The sequence below is a fragment of the Ochotona princeps genome, chromosome 4, assembly GCF_030435755.1.
Source record: "Ochotona princeps isolate mOchPri1 chromosome 4, mOchPri1.hap1, whole genome shotgun sequence".
In the NCBI taxonomy this organism is placed as follows: Eukaryota; Metazoa; Chordata; class Mammalia; order Lagomorpha; family Ochotonidae; genus Ochotona; species Ochotona princeps.
This window is the reverse complement of record NC_080835.1, coordinates 40,827,058-40,852,471: the sequence shown is the minus strand read 5'-3', so window position 1 is coordinate 40,852,471 and position 25,414 is coordinate 40,827,058. Positions and strand designations below refer to the sequence as shown.

At 37.1% G+C, this 25,414-nt stretch overlaps 1 protein-coding gene and 1 long non-coding RNA gene across 10 annotated transcripts in view; one reads left to right on the top strand and one right to left on the bottom strand.

The window, feature by feature from the left end:
- The window catches only part of SOX6 (SRY-box transcription factor 6), a 595,708-nt gene that overhangs the window by 396,544 nt on the left and 173,750 nt on the right, over positions 1-25,414 (bottom strand). Inside the window, exons 1-2 of one of the 9 annotated variants that reach the window (XM_058663318.1) lie at positions 21,198-21,213; positions 12,199-12,339 (exon numbers count right to left, since the gene is read on the bottom strand). The exons of 5 other annotated variants lie outside the window; for them this stretch is intronic. Coding sequence is in view for 2 of the 4 variants with exons in the window: in XM_004593750.3 (XP_004593807.2) it covers positions 15,422-15,456 (35 nt within the window). In the remaining 2 variants the exon portion in view is untranslated. Of the gene's footprint in view, positions 1-12,198; positions 12,340-15,421; positions 15,480-21,197; positions 21,285-25,414 lie in introns of those variants that run through there. 3 more of the 9 variants (XM_058663320.1, XM_004593750.3, XM_058663310.1) reach the window with 3 other exon arrangements.
- LOC131480189 (uncharacterized) overlaps positions 21,363-25,414 on the top strand; it is a 37,876-nt gene continuing 33,824 nt past the window's right edge. The window contains exon 1 of the long non-coding RNA XR_009245313.1: positions 21,363-21,612. This is a non-coding gene — a long non-coding RNA (uncharacterized LOC131480189). The remainder of the gene's footprint in view (positions 21,613-25,414) is intronic.

Below are 25,414 nucleotides of genomic sequence, written 5' to 3'. Positions count from 1 at the left end.
TGTAAAAATTGACCATGATAATTCCCTTCCTTGAAACTACAGAACACAGAAGCCATGGTGGACTTGCAAGATCCATCAAGTCTTAGAGCCTGCACTGTGATGCAGGAGAACATGTGGGATGCCTTCGTCTGCTGTAAGAGTGCCTATTTCTAGTCCTTGTTCTGCTTCCAACCCAGTTTCCTGCTAATAAATTTTTAAGGTTCTAAACTATCACCTTCCCTATGAAATCCTTCCTTGACAACAAACAAGAATGAGTTGTTCCATATTTACCCTGCTCCTGTTCTCACTATCAAGTATTTATTTGTTTTTTACTCTGTCTTAAACACAAATGTGTAAGGTGCTTGTATGCAGCACCTAATATTTCGTTTATACTTTTTGTGCCTGGTTGATAGCAGGCAGAAGTTGATCTTTAGTTAATCAATGAATGAACAAATGAACAAATTTATAGTAAGCATTTTTCTCCTCAAGTCAATCATTAAGGCTAATCTCTGCATGCAGCATTAGCATCCCTTACAGGCACGGGTTCTAGTCCCAGATGCTCCAACGCCATCTCCCATCCAGCACCCAGCTTATGGCCTGGGAAAGCACCAGAGGATGGCTCAAGTCCTTGGGCCTCTGAACACATGTGGGAGACCTGGAAAAAGCTACTGGCTCCTGGATTCATACAGACTCAACTCTGGCCATTTTGACCATTTGGAGAGTGAAACAGATGAAAGGTGTGGGGTGTGTGTGTGTGGGTGTGTGTGTGTGTGTGAACTCCATCTTGTAAAATCTATCATTCAAAAAAAATCTTAAAAAACAAAAAAGAACAATGAGGCACGAAGTCACCACCTCAACAGCTTTCAGATTGAGAATTAAACATGCAGTAAGCAATACAAATGATATATTGGGAAAAACAAAAATGAGACTATGAAAGATCACATTTCATTATTCTTCCAATTCTATCATCAGGCATACAATTTGAGGTAAGATGCAAAGAGAGAGAATTAACATTTATTAAGGATCCATTGAGTGCTATGTGTTTTATTTCATTCTCATCACCATACAAAATGGAAATTTCCTAAACCAATTTCATTTTTTCAGATAAAGTGGTCAGCTTTTGTTATTCCCCAATTTTTAAAGACCTAAAATTTCAGTTGAGAATATTTACATTGGAAATAGCTCACATGCCTATCAATATAACAGTGGTACACCAAAAATACATAGAAGAAAATGAGGTAAACCAACATAGGGTTCCAAGTCACAATTGTAAACAGAAGTAGAAGTATATAAAACTGAAGACAACATGTATAAAATGAGAGAATGCTATCTTTACACAAAATAAACTGCATATTTCTATAACGGTATCTACTTTTATATGGAAATACACAAAGAAATCTGTAAGGTTACAAGTCAAATTAAAAACAGTATTTAATAAGATTGTCAAATAATTAAGTATGTATGTATTTTTAAAATGTCTGATATTCATACACTTGAATTGACATCTCAATAATAATTTTATGTACAACACCAAAGCCTACTTGCTGAATGCTGTGCAGAATGAGGTTAATGATTGAACTACATTTCACATTTTAAGTTGTTAATGTCCTTTTCAGGGACGGATGGTGAATTTTTCCCATTGTGGCAGTCAAATGTATGAAATAAACATGAATGAGCATGAAAAAAAAAAAAGAAAAGAAAAAAAGAAATAAGCCAGTGCCAAAAAGACAAATGTCACGTTTCCCCTGATCTTTTTTTGCTAATACAAAAAGGATAAAAATGTCATCTGTGAGCAAAACTCTCATACTGAAATTTGGCTATTGTTTACAAGCATTGTCTACACTCTTGTGGAACATTGTTTTTATTTCTGCTTGTTATTTGTTGAACTCTTTACCTAATAAAGTGTTAACACTTTAAAAAAAAAAAAGCAGTATTTAAGCTTGGGAAAAGAGACTTTCAACTGGTGTTAGCGGTGTTAAGAAAAATCTCTTTCACATTTTTCAATAATTATTCATCCATGAACTGTTTAATGACTGCTGTTAAATGCACTAAGACAGAGTTCTATAAATAGGATATATTTATGTAATTAGTTTTGTAATTTTTAAATATTTTTAAATTTTAATGAACATATTGACTCAAAAAGAGGAAACTAAATCAACATTAAGCCCCTAAGGTCCTTTAAATATGATTCTCTAAGTTCTCACTGTGCCAGAAAGTCATATACCTTTAAAGTAGTAAATGAATTGATTGTTATATTTTTAAAATCAATTTCCCTAACTCAGATTAAAGTTTGTATTCTCCATGTCTAGACTCTATAGAGAAACAAGCTGATCCTTATAGCATCTCCTTAAAATGCAGTTCCCTTAACATACCCCTAGTCTTTAAAAATTTCAAGATCCATAGTGAAGTTTAGTGTTCTGACCTCAGGTAATTCCAGACAATAACTTAAATCCTACAGATAGAAACACATTTCTTTATTAAAATACTAGAACAGTTGAGAAAACCTGGTCTGCACGAAGTCCATTCTGACTTCACAAAGTAGAGGAACATGTCTTTGTTAACTTTATGCTGATTCAATTCCCTGTCCTATCCATGTAACGCATAGAAGACATCTCTTAAAATTTCAGGTGGAAATTACCAGGTGTAACTATCTTTTTCTCTGATTCTTATTTGTGGCAAAGCCTTCGCTACCTCAAGAAAACAACCTATTTCACGTTAAGACAACTATCATAGTTACAAAGTTCCTTCATCTGTTTGCCTATGACTTTGCCCCCCCTATGACGTCCATCTACTTCTTTGGGCTGGGCATACACTCCCCCTGTGGAAGCAGTGTAACCACCTCAGGACACTTTCTGAAATCTCTTCCTACTTGTGGTTTTTGGAATAAACACGCCTAGCTCTTTTCACAGCGAAGCTTCTGCTGAAAGTGTGAAAAAAACAAAACTGAATTTCTTTGAAACAGGTTATTTTTCCAACTGAAACACATGAGGTTTATTTTCTACCTTAATCTGCAACAACCTTCTTGGGTAATCATGATATCTGTCTTCAAAAAAAAATCCTTCTTCCTACCAGTATAGTCATCCACAACATACACATTACCCTCCACTTTTTCTTTTCTTTTTTTTTTAATTAATGATCTTCCTTAGCTCACGTGACTTAGGTTTCTACCAAAGGAATTTATATTCTTCTTCTTTAACTGTTTCAATTAAGCAGCAGCTAACTTTGTACAAACTATATGGTATTAGGTTTGTGAGCCCTAGGGGTGATTTAGTGGGGCTTGAGTCACCTGGCTCAGGTTCCAGGGCCGACCGACTAGGTAGATGCCAGGTTCATAAGCCCCAGGAATGAGAGATTTGGCAGGGTTTGGGTCTCCTGTCCCGGGCCCTGGGGCCTGCCTACTAGGTAGGTGTTGGGTTCATGAGCCCCAGGGGAGGGGCATACTCCAATGCTTGGGACATCTGGTCCAGGCACCTGGACTAGCCTGCAAGAACATCCCTACTTAATTAAAAAGGTGGAGCAGTGGACATAGGCCCTGTTGTGAAAGGAGAATATGGCAGCACATTTGGTGCTGAAGAACAACAGAACTAATTGGACAACTACCCCAAACAAACAACAGCAAAAAATCTCAGTGGATAGAGCCAATGGTCATTGGGAGGGTGACATCATCCTCGGATCAGTTAAATACTCAGCATTTCAGAACTATCCAAGCCACTTGGACAGAATCTTCAGAATATGTACACATTGAGACTGGGTTGATATGAGGTGACGGTTCCTCATCCCTGGGTACTAGGATGTGTGGAAAGTTGAGTAGTCTCCCCCTTTGTTTCTCCCCTTCCCCTAGGAACAACAAGAAGAAATAGCAAATTTGGAAGCAACGAGTTCACTGAATTCTCCCTAAATCTCGATCCTTCTCACCCAGATCAACCATGTAATCGGGAGGCTGGGTGGGGCTTCTCCCTGTATCTCCCCATGTACTCCAGATACAGAAAAAAAAGAGAATGTGGAACTAATAATCTTACCCACTTTCTTGTAGCCCTTGAACCTTTGTGCCCTAATTAGCCATGTAAATGATTATCAAAAATGAAGAAATAATATATATACATATTTTATTAATTATGGTACTTAATTCTTTTAAACTCATACCTGTTTCCCCCTATTTCAGGTAAGGACTCAATCCATTAAATTTTACCCAACAATCTTTACCTTACAAATACTCTTAGCAATGTGCCTCTATTCATTAAATAGATTTAACCAACTCCATCTTATTTGTTGGCAATTGTTAACTACTTTGAATGTTTATAAAATCAGAAAAAAATAAAACTGAAGCCTAGAAAAGCTATGGAAAACATCTATCTAATCCATCCTGGATCATCAAAGAATTTAATTATACCCCTTGTTCAAAGTAATTCGGTGGGGCATGGGTAAGTGAATATTCATCTTACCTAGAAAATTACACTAGGAATTAATAGAGTACTGGTTCCTGTCTCATTTGTATTCCAATTTTCCAAGCTGTGAAACAAAACTAGTAAGAGCCCTGTTTTAACTATCTTGCAGGATTACTATATGAATTTTATAAGATAGGCAATACATGAAGAACTTTATTTAAAATATAAGGTATAATAAAACACAAGATATAATATTATTAATAATGATGGCACCTTTTATGTGCATGGATGAAACACTTACAAATCCCCTCCTTTAAACACCAAGACATTTTAATTAAACTTTGTTTTTTATCCTCTTTTATCTCCTTTTCCTCTACTACCAACAAGAAAACAGTTCAGCATAATCTTTTAGCCTTGGACTTTAATTATAAGTGCGAGTGAAGATTACATAGAATACAGCGTAAGTATATTCTGACATTTCATAAACCTCAGCTCTCCTCTCAGACTGACTTCATTTGCCTTTTCCTTTTTTTATAACCTTTACTATATTCTCCAGAAAAAAGAAAATCAAGATCCTTAGCAATATTATAGCAACTGTCTCATCACTATGAAAATTTTAGTTACGATTATCATGTAAAAATGTTTACAAATGACTTTGTTCGGCAAAAGTACAAAGTATATACCTCAACTGTGTAGTCTTGGAATTCATTATTATTCCACAAGCAGATTTTAGCCAGTGTGGCTGTTTCATAGGTTTATAATTTGAAAGGTCACTTCCTGCATCCAAGAATCTAGACTTCTCAAAATGAGATTACAAATGTGAAAGATTACACACACACACACACACACACACACACACACACACAAGTCAGGAAACACCAATGTAGGAGAGCTGCTCAAAGTTCTCCAGCTGGATGACAAGAAACCAAAAGGTCCCTCCTATCTCCTTCATTCCAATTTTTGCCACTATTAAGTTTCATAATTTTAGGTAAACAGTATATCCAAACAAACCAACAGGATTCATTTTAATGTACTTCTTCTTTTCTTTCTCTTAGTTTCCCTATTTTTCCTCTTACTCACCACATTCTTCTTCCTGATAACAACAAATACCTCCTGAACGCCCATAATATGCAGGAACCTGTGGGCTGCAAGTTGGAAAAAAAAAACTTCAAGAAGAAAATAGGCCAGTCCAGAAAGCAGGACAGAGACATTAAACAAAGTCACACAAGCAAATTCATAATTTAGAATTGCAATATCTATTAGGAAACAATTTAAACAGCAAGCAGTAGGATGTTCGCAGGCAGATGGGACCTAAGGTGAGGACCCAATGGATAAGTACCACTCATTCTGAGGAAGAGTGGGGAGAAACGCACTCCAGGTGAGAAAGCTGACTGCTGTGAAGATCATAGGGCAGGAAAGAATGTGGAGGGTCCAAGAAACAAGAAGGATACTGGTATAGTAACTGGATCAAAAACAGTCATGAGAAGGCATGCATTTGGCCTAGTGCTTAAAACAACATTAAGTTGATCTGCATCCCTAAATTCAAGTCCTGGCTCAGCTCCTGATTCCAACCTACTGCTGACGTACCCCATGGGATGTAACAAGTGATCACTCATGTGATTGGGTGCCTGCCACCCACATTAGAAATCTAGGTTGAGGGCCCGGTGGCGTGGCCTAGCGGCTAAAGTCCTCGCCTTGAAAGCCCCAGGATCCCATATGGGTGCCGGTTCTTATCCCGGCAGCTCCACTTCCCATCCAACTCCCTGCTTGTGGCCTGGGAAAGCAGTTGAGGACGGCCCAGTGCATTGGGACCCTGCACCCGCGTGGGAGACCCGGAAGAGGTTCCTGGTTCCCGGCTTCGGATTGGCGCGCACCGGCCAGTTGCGGCTCACTTGCGGAGTGAAACATCAGATGGAAGATCTTCCTCTCTGTCTCTCCTCCTCTCTGTATATCCGGCTTTCCAATAATAATAATAAAATCTTAAAAAAAAAAAAAAAAGAAAGAAATCTAGGTTGAAATTCTAGCTCCTGGCTTAGATCTGTCCCAGGCCTGGTCATTGTGGGCGTTTTCATAGCAGCCCTAAGGATGGGGGTTCTCTGCCTCCTGTCTTTCAAGAGAAGGAAAAAGGGGGGAAGGGAGTAGTGCAATGACTCAATTGGTTATTCTACAAGGGCCAGAATATCATATGGGCACCAGTTCATGTCCCAGCTGCTCCACTTTCCATCAGCTCCCTGCCTGTGGCCTGGGAAAGGAGCAAAGAATGGCCCAAAGCTTGGAGACCCTAAAACTGGGTCCATATAGGAGACTGAGAAGAAGCTCATGACTCTTGGCTTCAGATTGGCTCAACTCCAGCCATCGCAGCCATTTACTGGGGACTGAACCAGTGGATGGAAGAGCTTTCTGTCTTTCCTTCTCTCTGTAAATCTGCCTTTCTAATAATAATAATAATAATTTTTAAAAGAAAGAAAAAAGTGATGGGGGAAAGGCAAAGGCTGAGTCTGGCAATGAAGAAACCAGTTTCCATAGGGTCAGAAACTTTTATTTTGAACATTTTTGTTTGTTTTAAGTATGGTAGGAGAATAAGAAAGGATTTTTATTAGATGGTAAAGAACGGTAGATTGGTTTTTTTCCTATCATACAATGAACCTGAGATTTAAACATAAACAGAAAGAATAGCATGAGAATACAACACCAAATCCAATGAAGTGATTGTCTCTGGCATCAAGATAGGGAGATTAAGAAAAATGGGAGTTTTTAACTGTATTAATGTTATATTTCTTTTTAATACAAAGGCAATTGCTATACTACATACATTTTTGAATGAACGAATGTTTCATAACAAAATTTTTAAGATTTAATGAATGTTCACTCCTCACTGGGGTATTGAAGATTTCTCTGCACACCCCTCCTAAAACTGTTCACCTAAACTGTTGACATATGTCTTGTTAGAGTTATAGAGTTAGACTACCTGAAAAACAGCCAGGTTCAGCAAAATCATGCTTCAATGCTATAAACTGCTAAATACTAAAATTAAAATAGACATGAGACAGTAGAATAGTAATCTATAGCCATTTTAAGGTGTATAGCACCCGGTTGTATATAAACTAATAATTGAAATGTCAATGTAGAAGTCACAGGATGTGGTTCAGAAAATTTTTTTTCTCTTTTAACATATTGGTTACTCAATACCATGTCAACTAATTCCATAACGTTATAAATTGTTACTGATGTAATGTCGGGGCTTTTAATTGATCGGGATGATATTCTGCCGGCTCTACCTTCAGACCAGAGATGGTCTCCCCAAGAAACCGTTGAACTTATCTGGACAATAAGATGCTGGACTTTATGCTTGGTAGATGCTTGCAATGAAAGAATCTCAACTGAATTTGAACTGTGGTAATGCAACAAGGTGGAGGAATCCACCATGTGGGGGGGGGGGGTTTGGGGGGAAATCCCAGTGCCTACAAAACTGTGTCACATAATGCAATATAATCAATAATAACCAAAAAAAAAAAAGAAAGAAAAAAAGATTTAATGAATGCTAAAAATTCACTGCTTCGTTTCTTTTCCTTCTTTTTCCCCAGGACCACATTAAATCTTCCCAATTCCGAGAGACAAGTACATAGAATTTAGGGAACTCCTTTCTTTATATAATAGATTTTTTATTTACCATGATATAATTTTGTAGGTATACAGGTTCTTCCCTCTCTCTCCCTTTTCTCCCTCCCAATTTCCCATCACCTGCTGTTTTTCCCAAAATGATCACAATAGCATAATTCTCTAGTAACAGTGACAAGATTGACTTTCTGCTAAACAATGTATAATGATGTGATAGATGTAGGTAAATGTAGAAAACCTAGTCTCTATCGGATCTGGTGCAATGGCTCAGTGCTAAATCCTCAGTTTGCATGTGCCAGGATCCCGTTTGGGTGCCAGGATCCCGTTTGGGTGCCAGCTCCTGTCCCTGCTGCACTCCTTTCCATCCAGCTTCCTGCTTGGGGCCTGGGAAAGCAGCAGAGGACAGCTCAAAGCCTTGGGATCTTGCACTGGTATGGGAGACACAAAAGCTCCTGCCTTCTGACTGGCTCAGCTCTGGCCGTTGTGCCACTTGGGGAGTGAACCCGTGGACAGAAGATCTTCCTCTCTGTCTCTCCTTCTCTCTGCAAATCTTCCTTTTTAGTAAAACTAAATAAATCTTAAAAAAACTAGTATCATGATATATGGGAATATTTACATGCTTCAAAATATGGGTTCTACTTCTATTAAGGAGTAGAGACAAATACTGCAATGTAACTTTACTTCCCAGCTTGCCTGTCTGTGATATTCCTTTCGTCTGGAAGAATATATGTATGTACTTAATTACCTGCATTTGTTTACTTTGTAATTTGTCTAAAGGCTATCTTATATCAGAAAAACTGTATGGTATTTGTCCTTATGGGACTGGCATATTTCACTAAGCATGATCGTCTCCAGACTAGAGGAAAACACAGAGAACACTCCACAAGACATAGGCACACAGAGAGTTCTTAGAAAAGACACCAAAAACACAAGCAGTTAAAGCCAAAATAAACAAATGGAACCACATCAAACTAGGAAGCTTCTGTACAGCAAAGAAAACAGTCAACAAAGTGAACAGGCAAGCAACAAAATGGGAGAAAATGGTTTTACACTACACCATAGATAGGGGCTAATAACCAAGACTATTAGGAGCTTCAGAAACTCAACAATAGCAAAATAAACAACCCTGCTAAGAAATGAAATCTCCCTTCTAACATCATATTGTCCCTACTTTTATTCTCTAAAAGTAGATGTTACGAGTTTTTTAATTAGCTTATTTTTTGCTTTTGCAAAACACTATAATCCTTATTGAATATTATTTCATTTACTATAGTTCCAAATATAGGCCAAACGCTAAAACTGAAAAAAGTTTACTATATAGGGTCAAATCATGCTCAAAATTACATATTCACAAGACATATACAGATATGTAACAAATATACTTTCTGAAAATGATATTTATGCTCACTTAAGCATTATATAACTGTTAATTTGAGATATTGTATTGTCCCTGAAGATACACATTTTTAAAAGGTTAAAAAATGCATTTATTGGGACATAATCACAATTTAAAGAAAGTCTAGTATGGTAATCAACATCTAAAAACAATTATCTACTGAAATTATTTATGATTATATAAAGCTTCAATATTATTCAGTATGTGCCACATTGTTGTAAAGCCTCATCTTCGTAATATCAAATAATTCATGCAAAACCTCAATCTAACAGAACCGAATGTTGACATCAAAATTTCTTCTACAACAGGTGGAGCAGTCTTTCATGGAAGAACATTATTAAACTCATACCTTCTCGCTTAATTTTCTTTATACAAATAGCACAGATCCTTTCATTTCTCTTTCCTTCCAATTCACAAATACAATAAAAAGTGTCTTTAGAAAGGTTGTTAAATCACACATCACAATGAAATGAATATTGGGTCCCCTAAAATATCAGCACCTATCACATTTCCTGTTATGTACAAGCCTGGAAAACATCTCACTGAATCTTGATGTGAATATTATTCTTCAAATTAAATTTTAATACTTAAGAACTCAGAACTCGGCTCTCGTGAAGGAAAACAAAAGACAGAAAAACAGTTTGTCACTCAACATTCTCTGGTTTACATTACTTGAGGTTTGGACTCGGATTGTTTCAGTAATCATTCCTCCATGCCCACTTCCTTGTTCTTAATCACAAATCTAATTATTTATTTTTTTATAAATATTCAAAATTAAATATATTTATCTACTTATGTAAATACTTTCAGTTAATGTCTACCGATAGCCCATACAGGGATCTCATTAACAAACACATTTGGAACTTTTTAGATTCATTCCAGCAGCTTGTTAATTCACATTAGACCTACTTGTTTAGAAAGACTCACATTTGACTCATTTTTTATAAGGATTTTTAAAAGACTAATTCCAAGTTTTGTTTTACTTACCAAGCTCTGCCATTCCACCCAGCTGCTTGAACAATATTATCAGCGCTTCAGATACTCATTCTTGCTAAGTAAAAGGATATTTCTCTCTGGCTGGATTAATAATCAACTTTCTAGATAGTTCATTTGTAATTCTCTTCTGGTTAACCCTTACCATTACAGCAGTCTGCTCAACTCATGCTAATCAATTTATTACGTGGAAAAGAATAAAGGAAATCTAATCACACAAATAACAGATGGAAAGTAAAAATGGGGGACAGTTCAGATTAGCCACAAAAGAAAAATCAGCCTTTTTTTTTTACAGTAACAGCTATAAATATATTTTTTTAGACATTACAAAAGCACTCAGGTCATAAACACTAGCAACAAGATACATGAAAAGAAACACCTAACAGGCTTCCAAGCACAGCAGTCCACTGCATACCAGGCTATGTTTACAGCTTTCTTACATGCAGATAAACACAATCAGCCCTGAGCACAACGGTCATTTGTTTTTCTTTGTGGAAAGGACTGACTTTCAAATTCCAAATGCCTCTTCCTTCAGCAAGTGTAACCATTTGATAATCGTCCTACAAAAAGTGTCATCACAGGCTTTATGTACATTCTCTGCAAAGGTGATCTGCAAATACTTGCATCAGAATAATGCTTGTAAAAAGTATAGGCACCTAAGCCTCTTTTCATAAAAACCTAAACACACCAAGTGGTTATTAATTACTTTCAAAGTTTGAGACAGCAATAAGATCATTTCTGACCTCACCTCAGAGAGGTACTCTGGGATTCGGCACAAAATCATTCACTCTTATTATTATTTTGACCTTGATCTTGACATTTTGCCTTGATTCCAGTAAGTAAAATCCTACATTGTTTTCCTTGAATCTGAGTGCACTAGTCCATCTAAGGCCATGACTCTTCTATGGCCTTGGTACCTTCCAGAAACTGGAACATGTCCTTTCAGGCCACTTGCTGTCTACATGGTCTTTAGGTTTTTGTGTCCTAAATCTCTAAGTGCCACTTGTCCAAGAACTGTTGTTCCTGGGACTTCTTTTTATGTTTTGCTTTTGTTCTAGGTTTTTGTTTCATTGGTCAATTGATTGATCTGCTTTACGAACCACTTAACCTCCTGTTTTATCTCTCTTCCACAGTGGATTATACTTCATGCTCACTGTATAATCTTTCAGTTAAGATTTTTTGTGTGATGTGTTAACTTTCTTCTAACATTGTTCCCATCCTGACAGACCCTAACCAGTATGTTCAGCACCTGCCATAGTGAGCCTAACTTGCCTAGTCACATCCAAAGATGTGAAATGAACAAATAGCTGAAAGGTAAAAATACAGACAGATAACAGTTAGAGGCAAAGTAAGGTAAAATAAACATAATAAACCATGCACTGTGTGTTTCATAGTGATATGGGGGTGGGTAGTGAAACAAAGTCACCTTTTATTGAAGAACTTTGAAACTCTAAATATTGCATAAATACAGGAGACTACTATAGTTATGTAAATTACTGTTGTATAAGAGGTTAAAATTAACACATTCATAAAGGACAGGTGAGATTTTTATTGTTTTATATTATTTTAAAAGAAGCTATAAATTGCACACAGTGACAAAGTAAATAGCAATCAGTAAAATGTCTTTACTTAAAGAAGTTTCAAGATAAATATCAGTTAGAGACAGAGTAAGGTAAATGCATCCCAAAACATTGACAAACAGTCAGATTAACCTGAGCTTGCCTAGGTCAGACCTCAACCTTGAGAGGTTTACTAGAGAAGACTTCCAGATGAGGAGAGGGAACGTTTGGAGGTCACTACTGACACTTCTCACCCAGAACCATCCACCCGAAACTTGAGTTCAGATGACTTATGGTGGCAAAAATCTTGGGTTATTTCTTGTAAAACATTTATTATCCAACATTGGTCTAGAATTCAGTCACCAGATACATTATTGAATTTTTTCTGGACAATCTGGAGAGATACAAACTGAGAAAAGTGACAGTCCTTACACAACTGGGTGACAAGAACTGTTCTTGTGAAAAAAAAAAAATGATTCTTAATTTAAAATAGACGTTTTTTAAAAACTGTATAAATTCATTCAATAAATATCATTAAGCATCTAAGTGTTCTACAAGTTATCCAAGAACATGAGCAGTAAAAACAGAAAGTTTCTGCTACCATAAAGCACTATAATGTAAAAGAAGGCCCAAAAATAGAAAAGATACACAAACTATATGTTAGAGCTTGATAAAGGCTGTGGAAAAAAAAAGCATGAAAGAAATCAGAAATGTTTGGAGAACAATTTCAAAAAGACAATCAAAGAAGGTCTCACTAAGAAAATGGCATTTAAGTAGACTTGAAGGAGATGATGAGGTTTTGTGGGGTACTAAATCAAGAATTTTACATCAGCTTAAATATTTTTACCACTTTGGGGCCTGGTGTGGTAGCCTAGTAGTTAAAGTCCTCACCTTGCATAGGCCCAGATTCCATATGGGTGTTGGTTCCCTGCTGCCCTGCTTCCCTTCCCTGCTTGTGGCCTGAGAAAGCAATGGAGGATGACCCAAAGCTTTAGGACCCTGCACCGACGTGGGAGACCCAGAAGAAGCTCCTGGTTCCTGACTTCAGATCAGCTCAGCACTGGCTGCTGCAGCCACTTGGGGAATTAATTAGTGGATGGAAGACCTTCCTCTCTTTCTTCCTCTCTGTATATTTGACTTTCCAATATAAATAAATAAATAAATCTTTTATAAAAACTTACCACTTTGATAATAAACAAAATGCTTTTATAGATTAACTTTTATATTACAATATTGGTTAAGGAACTTAAAAAATTGTGATCATCCATACAATGATAAAAGACACACTGATCTAAATTTTTCTATTAACATGGGAAAATCAAATAAAATTGTTTTTAAATACAAAAATGTATCTAAAGTATGACCAAACATTACAATTTTTCTTTCATTTGCTCAGTGTATCTACTATGAGCCAGGGACCATGCTAGTCATTGGAGACAGGGCAGCAAACAAATTAGATAAGTTCTTTCTTCTCATACACAAATTTTTAAAAGATTAAAATAAAATATATCTAAATGTTACCAAAGAGCAAATTATTTAGCATGAAATAAAAATGCGAAATTTTAATAATTTTATTTTCTTTTTTATGTTTAAATATGGTCTGAAATTTCTAAATATTTTCTGAATGATTCCAAAAACAAACAGTGGCACTTATATTGATCTGAATATTATGATCCATATTTACTTTGGAATTATCTGTAAATACAGCCCGAATAAGTCTAACAATATTATGTCAATACTTTTTTCAATATAAATAAGAGCCACATTTTTTTCAATAATACGCCAGTTCTTAGGTCTCATAATATATAGCAACACTGACTAGCATCAGTTCCTTTTCTACACATATAAAAACTAAGAATAAGAACAGCTACCTAATTTGTTGCATTGGAAATAAGACCTGTTTAAATTGGACATTATAATGATGTCTATGAGTGTCTTGGTGTTTGGTTCAAGAAAGGTTTCAAGATTCTGGATGCTATGCTGACCTTAACAACATACATCTCCCTTATGTTGAAGGACTTTGTGTTTTTTTTGCTTTGATTTGACAGAAGAAAACAACAGAGATTTAAAGAAATGGAGATTTGGAAGCCACCCAAAAAAAAAAATCCTAACTTTACTAGACAGTGGCTTTATTCCATTTCCCTTCAATCACTAAAATGGTATTAAAAATAATCATGTTTCCATTACATTTTTCCATTCTTCCTTGGATTTCAGGTTTTCATATCTAAACAGTGCCTCAAATATCAATCAGTTGTCTACCTTTACTAGCCCAGGTACCTGAAGCAAGTCATTGCAACTTTCCAGTCTCACTTTTCTTATTTTTCAGATCTGGGATTTGGACTACAAGATCTCAAAAGTCTTTAAGCTCTGACGTTCTATGATATTTTATGTCATCTGTGTGGTTTCTGGAATAAATTGAAAGAATGCTTCATTCTTTCACTGAAAAGAATAAAAGTTCTAACAATAAGGATGGTTGACTGGAAAAAGAAAACAAAGACCCAAGATTAAAAGGAGAATTTGAAAATCTCCCCTATCCCTTGGACCAAGTCCAGCTTCAGTCATACAAAGATTATTATGGGACAATAGAGAAAAAGAACCATGAAGGTTCTTAGATCATCAAAAGATGGTTTTTTTGCTTAGAAAAGATAAAATGCACTTGTTCCTACACTCCCTTTGATTTCTAAAACAAATAGTCCAACCATAAAAATCACAAGAAAAGGTTTTAATGTTGATATAGAAAGAATATTAAAGTTACTCATTTTGCTGAAATAAAAACATTTTAGACCCAGAGAAGGTGATTTGGTTTTGAGAATTTTTAAGAAATAACACTCCATCCAATCATTTTCTATCACCTCTTCTGTATACAAAGCTCCCAGTAGCTCTTTAAATTGTGGCATTTTCGTATGCACATAGCACAAATTTGTGTTGCAATTGCAGCAACATCTAAGCAGTTTCCTATAAACTTTCTGTGATGGAAGTCATAGAATTTATGATAAAACCCTGTAGAGTGGCAAAACAAATTTCTTTCATATTTACCATTCATTTTATTCAGTGTACATTTGAAGGAAAACTTTTTATGAGCATCAATAATGTGAGAAAGCTACAACAACTAAATTTATTGTAAGTATCACATCACTGGTCCTCCTGGGAGTTCAGAAAGAAAGCTTAAATCACATTTCCTAACACATTGGAGAGTTTCCCAGAGATGTGATGGCCCACAGAGACAAACCATCAAAAGCACCCTGAAATCTAAGAGATAGTAAGAAAAATATCACCCTGTTTAACAAAAGCAAATTAGAGTCAATCTTCCATTATATTTTTCAGCAAAGTACAAATTCTCTCTTGCTCCATTTTTCTCCTTTCCCTCCCCTCACCCCTCCTGTTTCACCTGACTAAACTGTAGGTATTTGTTCCATCACCTGACACAGGGGTTGGCTAGAAATATTAGAGAAAAAAAAAAACAATCTCCCATTGTTATGTGAGACAACAACCTTTCATGTCCTTGAAGCTCACCGTGACCTTTCATCTTTCCTATCCCCAATGGTCTCTCCTAACAACTAAAACTACACTCAGTTGGGCTGAATTCCAGATTGTCATAAAAAGAACCCTGTCCTTTCAAAACAAAACCAATTTTTACACCAAGGTGGGGGAGAAACACAAGTCCATTGTTCCCTCACAGATGGAAGTTGGAGTTACTAAGGCAACTGCTCTAATCCTCCTTTTTACCACCTTTTTCACATCACTGGCCTATCAAGTATGCTACCTTTTAACTCATAAGCTCAAAAGCTGGTAGTCTAACTGGCTGCCCTAATTAGCTACGATTTTCACACTACAGACAACATGATGAGCTAATCGAAATTTGCAAAATAATGACGTACCTCCAGCAAATATTCCTCCTCCTGAGGCCCAGTCTTAGAATAACAATAATGAGGCCATTATTAGAGAAGGGCATTAAAATGCTGCACTGCTGCTAAACAGAGAACTTAATTGTTCTGGTCTTGTCCATTGAATCAACAACCTATTGTTGTGGACTTGAAAAATAAAGGACTGGAGAATGGGTGCCATGATGATTGGTCTGTGCGGCCATACTGGCACTCTGTAGAATTGTTTTCTTTTGAAACTCTTGATGGACTAGTAGTTTTGTTTAAAAGTAACATAAAAGGCGATTGTCTGGATAAAAAGTCCTATTTATTGAAATCCTTAGAAGCAGTTGCATGGATTTGTTCATGACCCCTGAGATAAAAACATAGTGACCATAATAACACCATTTGTACAGAGCCCTGTTACCACTGCCTACAGTAACATAAGATAAGAGACAGTCTTTTCTGGCTACAGTAGGAAGGAAGGAAGTACTTCTGAGTAGAAAACAAGGATGATAAAAGGTCAAATACTGGATAAAGCTCATTAATCTCTGAAAGGGAGACTTTTAAAAATAATGCTAATTTAAGAATTCCATACAAGTACTACAGATTCAAGCACATGTAAAAAGGCACACAGCTTTTTCTTTTCCCACTTTTGAGCTTTTTTCTCTTGGTGAAAAGGAGATTAAAATAAAATGATTATTAAATCGCTTAAGCAAGATGTCTTGGGATAACCCAAAGAACAAGCAACCCGAAGATTTTCAGGTCATGATTCCTCTGGTCATCCTGCATCTATAGTGTGAATAATAAAATACTGAAGTTAAAGGTTAACTAGTGTAGGATTCTTAGCAGCAGAAAAGCACTGTTTACACAAGGTAGAAGTGTCTTCTATACAGAGCCCCAGTACATGCTTTCTGTAAAGTCAGACCAGAATTTTCATGATAAATTGTGGGGGAGGGCATGTATCATTTTGTTAGGCAGTATTTGGGGTGGGAGTCATTTTGTTTTTCAGCAAATGAAATCTGCATTATACAAAAATATATTAAACTGTAAATAGGACTTCTTGCTTCATTCAATCCCTGCTTTGCTTCATTTGTTTTCATCTTGTTAGGCTAAATTAATTAACAATATCACTGCTGCACACTATCGCTTTTCATTACATCAGATAATGTCCTGTATATGGAGAAAGCCATCATCATGGGAATTCTGCAACTCTTCTGCTAACAGTCTCTGTATCAGTGCAGCAATATACATTGTGTAAGTGTTGATTAAAGGTACTTTTCATTGTTACCAAACTCAAAGGCTACGTTCCTAACATATTATCAACAGAAAATAATTAACAAGAAAAAGTTCATTATAAGGTGAAAGATACTTTAAAAAGGGAAAAACACAAATCCTACCGGACATATGTCCAAAACTAGCTTCACTGTCAATTTCACCTAAAATAAGAAGAAATACATACAAATTTTTCAAGTATGTTTTCACAAGAAGCAACACAGTATTGCATACAAGGTTTAAAAGACACATCCCAAGCTGTTTCACTCCTTGCTTTGGAATGTCTAACACGTGATGAATTGGATGATTAGAATTTCATTGGTAAATCTAATCATTTTAAATCTGTAAGAATGGAATGTGTTAAATTCTCTTGTAAGTTTTCTTTTCAACCTGAAATATTGTGGCATCTAGAGTTATGCAAATGGACAAAACAGTAAAGCCCTTTTTAATCTTTTCCTTGATCAACCAGTGCCTCTTTCTCCAATCACAGCTTTGTGCGTGATATCTTTCTGCTAGCATTTCTTATTTAATTAAAACAGACACTGACAGAAGGACATGGATTAGTACTGTAATGATGCATTTACTTAGATTAATCGGAGGCTCCTTTTAAAGTAATGGCTTAAACAAAGAACAAAAGGAAATTGTTATGAAACAGCCTTTTATCCCAGGCAAAGGTCGCATTATGAGGTTTTTAATTTTGTCAGCTTCTGTTATACTCTGCCTTGCTAGTGGAACATGAGAAGTGCTTTTACCCCCAATAAAGCCAGTTATTATAAAAACAGCCATTAAAGCTGCAAATTAAAATGTCTGATTTTAAAACAGGTTACTTAGCTTTCAGAATCCTCTAATTAGCATGTTGTGCATTGTTGTGAGAGAAAAAAGACTAAAATGCTAATGACCTACCGCCAGGTGACCACACTGCTGTGCAAAATAATAAGGACCTTTCCAAGTAATATGCTGAATTAACCAAGCACAGGTCCCTCCTCCACCACCCCTTCTGCTAGTGCAACTCCAGATGAATGAAGGGTCCTAACTGTCCAGACGTGTTAGTAATTCCCTTCCTCTATCCAAAGGACTCTCAGCTAGCTATTTCTTATATAATCACTAAAAAGCAACTTCTACCCATCATATAAGAAAGTAAATGAACTAGGAATGCTATATAAAAGTCTAAAATTAGAATAGAAATGTCATTCGATTTTTAAGCACAAAGAACAAACTAAAGACCTACTACTTAAACGAAATCACCTCTGACACCATTCAACGTTTTCTCCCCTCTTTAGTACTAGGTGAGTCACAAAGTGACAACAGAGTTAAGGTTTGAAAGCTCAGTCTTTGTTCACAGCACTAGTTGTTACATTAGGTTGTCTTTGAACAGCCAAACAGGAAATTGAGTTTCCCTTTTCTGGAGCCTCAATCTTCCCCTCTGTTTTACTGATTCCACTCAACAATACCTCTTCCTGGTCAAAAGTTTCATATAACAGAAGATAAACAATTGAGTGCTTCTTGAGGGGTGCATTCTGAGAAATGGGTCATTGGATGAGTTCCTCACTATGTAAACATAATAAAATGTACATAAACAAATTAAATTGGCTATGGTATCACCAGGCAATATTCTCTGGGAATCGTTGTGTTACAGGTAACCCACTGTTAACCAAAATGCCATTATGTAGTACATGACAATTTTGCCATTTGTGTTTCTTACTATATGAACTTAATTCCAGGTAAATGCCCACTTTGCATAATCTTCCCTATCTTTCATTATTAACTAAATGTTACTAATCTCATGAGGCTACCACACCTTTCAGGGGTGTGGAACCTTTCTTTGCCAAGGGCCATTTGGATATTTAAAACATCATTCTCAGGCCACACAAGATTATCAACTTTAAAACTAGCCTGCTATAGATTTACTGAATTTCAAGTCCTACCTGCAGTTGCCTCAGCAAGGCCTGACCAAATAATTTCATGAGCCTGATATGGTCCACAGGTCACATGCTTCCCACCCCTGGGATGAAAACATAGAGTACACAGGGAATATTTCCAGAACTCCCTGTAGATAAAACATTCCACTTAAGGCAAATCTCATCAAGCACGGCTGAGCAGTTTGTCCTAGAAATTTCTTAGAGTCTATGCAAAATAGATATTGCCTTCATAACAGCAAGAGATCACTCAGGATCATCACTGGTATTTTTCCAGTTGAGTCACTAACATTATTTAGGGTAACAAACACATTTCAAGTATGACCACACTAAAACTAAATGATTTAAAACAATAAAAGATTAAGCATCTATTCAGCTTATGTGTCTGCAGGTCAGCTGGTAATTTCTCTGGTTTTAGTTGCTCTTACTAACAGGTCTTATTTTGCAGGTTTTTGGAAGATACAAGATGACCGTGGTTGGGACAACTGTAATAATTCGCACTGCTCTGTACATCTCAATATCTAACAGGCTGACCCAGGCTTGCTCTTCTGTGGTGACAAGAAAGGACAATAGGGTGAGCAGAAATACATAAATGCTTTTATAAGCCTCTTCATAGGTCACATTTGCCAACACCCATCGGTAAAAGCAAGTTTAAAAACTGATCCAAGCGACAAGGGAGTGAAACAAAGAAGTCAAGGTCAAAGTCATTTTGATGGGGCCCTACACAACAACCTAGTGGCTAAACTCCTCATCTTGCTGGTGCTGGAATCCCATATGGGTGCAAGTTCATATCCAGCTGTTCCATTGCCCTTCCAGGTCCCTGCTTGTGACCTGGGAAAGCAGTAGAGAATGGGCCAAGGTCTTGGGACCCTGCACCCATATAGGAGATCCAGAAGAAGCTCCTAGAACTGACTTCATTTCAGCTCAGCTCCAGCCATTGTGGCTTCTAGGGGAGTGAACCAGCCAATGGAAGATCTTTCTGTCTCTCCCTCTTTCTGTATATCTGATTTTCATTTAAAAAAAAGAAAGGCATTTTGATGATTTCCAAAGTTTTTAACCAAAAGTTTGTTTAGTTCCATTTTAACTAATGCTGACTAGTAGCTACTCAAATTGACATCACTTTTATTTAATGAGAAAATCTAAAAGCAACAACTTCATATTTTATCTTCACTGATTTCCAAATTTAAAATTTCAGCTCTTAAGCTAATATTAAGATAGGTTCTACACAACTTATTCTTGTGTACTGATTGGTTATGAGTCAGTTATATCTCAAAAAGGTTTTAAAACAAAAAACTTCTATCCCATAAGCTTTATTTTCACTCACAGAACTAGCTAACTTTGAGGAAATATGTAATGGATGACAGATGCAGAAATTTCATTATTACTATATCATAGGAAGTATGAAGAATTTCAGCCCATATAACATTAGGAAACAGTACTTTACTTTTTGTAACATCTTTGACTATGAAAAAGAAAGTAAAGAGAACTGGTCTGAGGGTACTGCATGAGAGGGTACCATAGAATAAGACAATCCAGAAGCTGATCCGGGAGCTGTGACAATTCAGTTTCTAACCATACAAAGCAAATGATCAATGCAGCAAATACACATGATGACTGTACCACTCCCAGAGTCAATCTTAAAGAGACCGTACACATTATTTTAGTGAGACACCTGGAGTCATTTTCCAGTCTTTCCAATCACAAGCACTCATCCAGAAGTAGGTGTGATTACTGGACAGAATTCCTAAAGCCTGTGGCAAAGGAAACACTATCCTATAGCACTGCTCAACAATCATCCCCAAGAGCAATTAAAATAACCAGCTGAGTAGGTCTCCAAAAAGAGCCTTTAGCTGTCCCTTCATTTGACCCAGTGCCGACCGTGAGAGGTGCCAAAGCTGGCGTGAACAACAGAGGAACAAGAAATAAAGACCAGTAAAGCTCAATCTTGCATCCAAAGATATTAGAAAGTAAACAAAATGGTATGACAAGAACTATCTTAAGAATTACTCAACTAATGAAGAAAGTTTCAAAATACAGTAATGAAATCTTTTAAGTCCTTTTCACTTTTCCATATTTCTTTCCAATTTATTTCATAATTTTGTTTTAAAAAGCAAAGTTGCCAACTACAATTTGTCTTTCGTAAACAACAGTGATAACAGACAAGAATGCAACTTGCACTGGTTATTCTAGTGTTTCCATCAATCAAATCCTCTCACCTGATGTGTTAGCAAGTACCCATTATTAGAGCAGTGATCCAAAACCATGAAACAAAGCAAAGTTAGTAGGTCCATATGGGAATCAAGACTAGCATTGTGCCCTCATTACCACTGAGTTCTAAACAAACAATAGGCTCATGTCCACAGAACTTACTAATTCTTCTCAATGGTAGCAGCTTGGATTAAACTCAAAATTTTCTTTAAAACTCTCTTAACTTTGACAGAGAGAGAAAGAGAAACAAAGCACTTGTACATCAGAAAATAAAACAGCCACAGAAAAGAACAAGGAAAAGGTAAAGATCAAACCTCTTAAACACATTATCTCTGAATACCCAGAATTTGACATATCAGCATCTCAAAAATCATGCATTGATTTAAATTGTCATATATTTAAAGGAACAGATAAGAAAAGAAGGTAAGCATGCTGTTTTTTTATGAAATTGCACCACTAACCATATCAGATATTTGAGCTAATCATAACATTTAGGTTAAACTATTTTTTATTGGATGGCAGGAAGTCAAACCTGGCTCAAATTACATTTGGGGACACACCCACTCGCCCAGATTTTCTTAGATAAAATTATGCCTAAAATTAGCCTGAAGGAGTGGCTCAGAGGAAAAGTGCTGTCATAATGACTTAATACATCCAACAACATAATTGTGGGGTTTGAAAAATATGCTCTACTCTTTTGCTTTTATAAAGGGTACTAAGCACATGAACAGAATAAATATTTAAATCTCAGAACAAGTTTAATTCCAACTTTAGTGCAGGAGCTTTTTTTTTCCTCGTCAGTTAATGCCTTCTCTTATAATCAATATTTTCCCTAAACAATGATTTCAATATGCTATACTCTTAATCCTAATGACTATACTGTAAATTTGCCAAAAATAGTCAAAAACAACTACCTAAGCTAATTGCACTGCTATGACAGATGCTTACAGAGGCAACTGCCATGCTTCACCAACACATTTTTCTATCAACACATTTTTTATCCCCAACTCTCCCTTTGCCCTCATCCAACAACAAAAACAACCAATCAGCTATATTAGAATTGTGTTTAAAATTCCTTAAGAATAAAAATATTTTTCTCCCTAGTAACAGTTTGAACTTAAATTAGCTTAAACTGTATATGCCTGTAGGAGAGGTAATATCAAGAGTTCCTTTCACAGTAAGATGTATATGATTATTTGCCTATTTAAAATATTGAAATATTCTTGATTCCAAAATTAAATCAAAGACATATGGGGAAAGTACAGAATAATTTCATTTTGAACACATGCAAAAATCTCTTAGATATTGATTAACTCCACTGTAGAAATGAAACCCCCTTGAGAACAAGCTGGTTATATTTCATTTACACTGCATGGTTCAAAATTCTGTCAATACTACCACCCTCAAAGATTAAAAAGGAAAAGTCTGAGCCCTGGCTAAAGTCCTTGCCTTGCATGCGCCGGGATCCCATATGGATGCTCGTTCTTGTCCCGACTGCCCCACTTCCCATCCAGATCCCTGCTTGTGACCTGGGAATGCAGTCCAGGACAATACAAGAGCTTGGGGTCTTGCACCTGTGTGCAAGAGCTGGAAGAAGCTCCTAACTCTTGGCTTTGGATCAGCTCATCTCTGGCTGTTGCAGTCACTTGGGGAATGCAATCAGTGGATGGAAAATCTTTCTCTCTCTATCTCCTTCTCTCTGTAAAATCTTTCCAATTTAAAAAAAAAAGGGAAAGAAAGAAAAATCTATGAACATCCAAATAGATGCAATGGATATGAAAAAAAACAGGAATCAGTGTTGCAGTGCAACTTGGGATATCTCATAAGCCTGGTTTTCGGTACTGTCTCTGCATCCAATCCAACTTGCTGCTACTGCTTACTCTGGAAGGCAGTAAGGGATGGCTCAAGCATTTGGCTCTCTATGACCCATATGGGCAACCTGAATTGAGTTCTAGGCTCCTGGCTCCTGGCTTCCACCTAGTCAAGCTTTAGATGCTGCAGGTCTTTGGGCAGTGAATTTTTGCAGATGAAAGTTCTCTCTGCCTTTCTCTCCTCCCTCATTTCTTCCCTTGCTCTCTTCCTCTCTCTACATCACCTCCTTTCAAATAAAACAAAAAAACAGGGACAGGCGCAAATGGCCTAGTGGCTAAAGTCCTCGCCTTGCATGCAACAGGATCCATTATGGGCACCAGTTCTAGTCTCAGCGGCCCTGTTTCCCTTCCAGCTCCCTGCTTGTAGCCTGGGAAAGCCTTGGAACCCTGCACCCAGGTGGGAGATCCAAAAGAGGCTCCTGGCTACTGGCTTTGGATCGGCCCAGCTCCAGCCATTGCCGTCACTTGGGGAGTGAATCAATGAACGGAAGATCTTCCTCTCTGCCTCTCCGCCTCTCTGTATATCTGATTTTCCAATAAAAATAAATAAATCTTTAAGAAAAAGAGAGAGAAATTTGTAAAAAGTTTCATTTATTGGCAAAATATTAGGATTCTCTACCAAGAAAAATGGGAACGAGGGTCTGCATTGTGGCACAGTAGGGTAAGGCACCACCTGCAATACTGCCATCCCATACCAGCATTTACTCAAATTTTGGCTGCTCTGATTCCAATCCAGCTTCCTGTTAATGCACCTGGAAAAGCAGCAAAAGAAGCCCAAGCACTGCTGTCCATGAGGACAGAGTCACCGGTACCTGAGTTTGACCTCGTCCAGCCCCAGGTATAGTGACTGTTTAAGGAGAGAACAAAGGAGGAAAAATCAATCTTTTTCTCTGTTTCTCCTTCGTCTTTGAAACTCTGCCTTTCACATAAACAGATCTTCTAAAAAGGATGGGGGCAGAGGCAGGGGTGAAGAGAGAGGGATGGACAGGAACAATGTTCTCCCTTATGTGGTATATCTTAAGTCCAAGAGCAGAACTGTCTAAATTAAGGCCCAAATGTACAGAAAGGCCAAATCACCTGTTTTCACTTTAGTAAACATGTGGAATCTAAAACAATTTAACTCGGAAGCAGAAAAGTAGCAGTGGATGTTATGAGAGTCTGACATGGAAAAAAAAAAAGATGCTAGCCAAAATGTACCAAATTTCTTTTAAGCAACAGGAACAAAGAATAGATATTTAGGGTGGTTGCACTTAAGACACAAATTATAATATCAGTGCATATATCATATTCATATAGCGCTATAATTTTTCAAAATAAAGACATTCAAATTTAAAATTTTTAAGCTCGTAAGCATATTTTAAAACACAAAAAATTAAGCCCAAGTGGCAGTTCTTACACAAAGAAGCTAAGAACACGCCAGACTTCCCAAAACATCTATATGGGACACACCAAGTTCTTTGAAAATGTTTATCTTAAAAAAAAAAATGCAACAACATCATATGCTCCAATTACAATTGCAGTAAGTTTTTCTTTAGATTCATTTATTTGAAAGGCAGAGTGGCAAATGGAGAGTGAGAGAGACACAGAGAGTGACAGAGATCTACCATCTGATAGTTAACTCCCCAAATGACTACTTCAGCCAGGACTGGGCCATCTTAAGAACACTGCACTTCAGGCTGCTGCTGTGGTGCAATGGGTGGAGGCACCGCCAGTGACGCCTATATCTCATATGGTCACATGTTCAGGCCTGGCTGATCCACTTTCAGTCTAACTCCATTTTAGTGGCCTGGGGAGAGCCCTGAAATGTTTGGACCCCTATCACATACATGGGAGACCAGGAAGAAGTTTCTTGCTCCTGGCTTCAGCCTGGTCACGTTGTCGCCATTTCTGTGTATGTTTTGTGTGTGTGTGTGTGTGTGTGTGTGTGTGTGTGTGTGTGTGTATTAGCTGTGACATTCAGAGATATAAATAAATCTTTTCTAAAAAGCACACTTCAGGGCCCGGTGCAGTACCCCAGCAGCTAAAGTCCTTGCCTTGCAAACGCCGGAATCCCATATGAGCGCCGATTCATGTCCCAGCTGCCCTGCTTCCATCCAGCTCCCTGCTTGTGGCCTGGGAAAGCAATGGAGGATGGCCCAAAGCCTTAGAACCCTGCACCCACGTGGGAGACCTGGAGGAGGCTCTGGGCTCCTGGCTTCAGATTGGCTCAGCTCCAGCTGCTGTGGCCAATTGGGGAGTGAATCAATGGATGGAAGATCTTTCTGTCTCTCCTCCTCTCTGTATATCTGACTTTCCAATAAAAATAAATACATCCTTAAAAATATCACACTTCAAATTTTCCTTGTTAAAAAAAG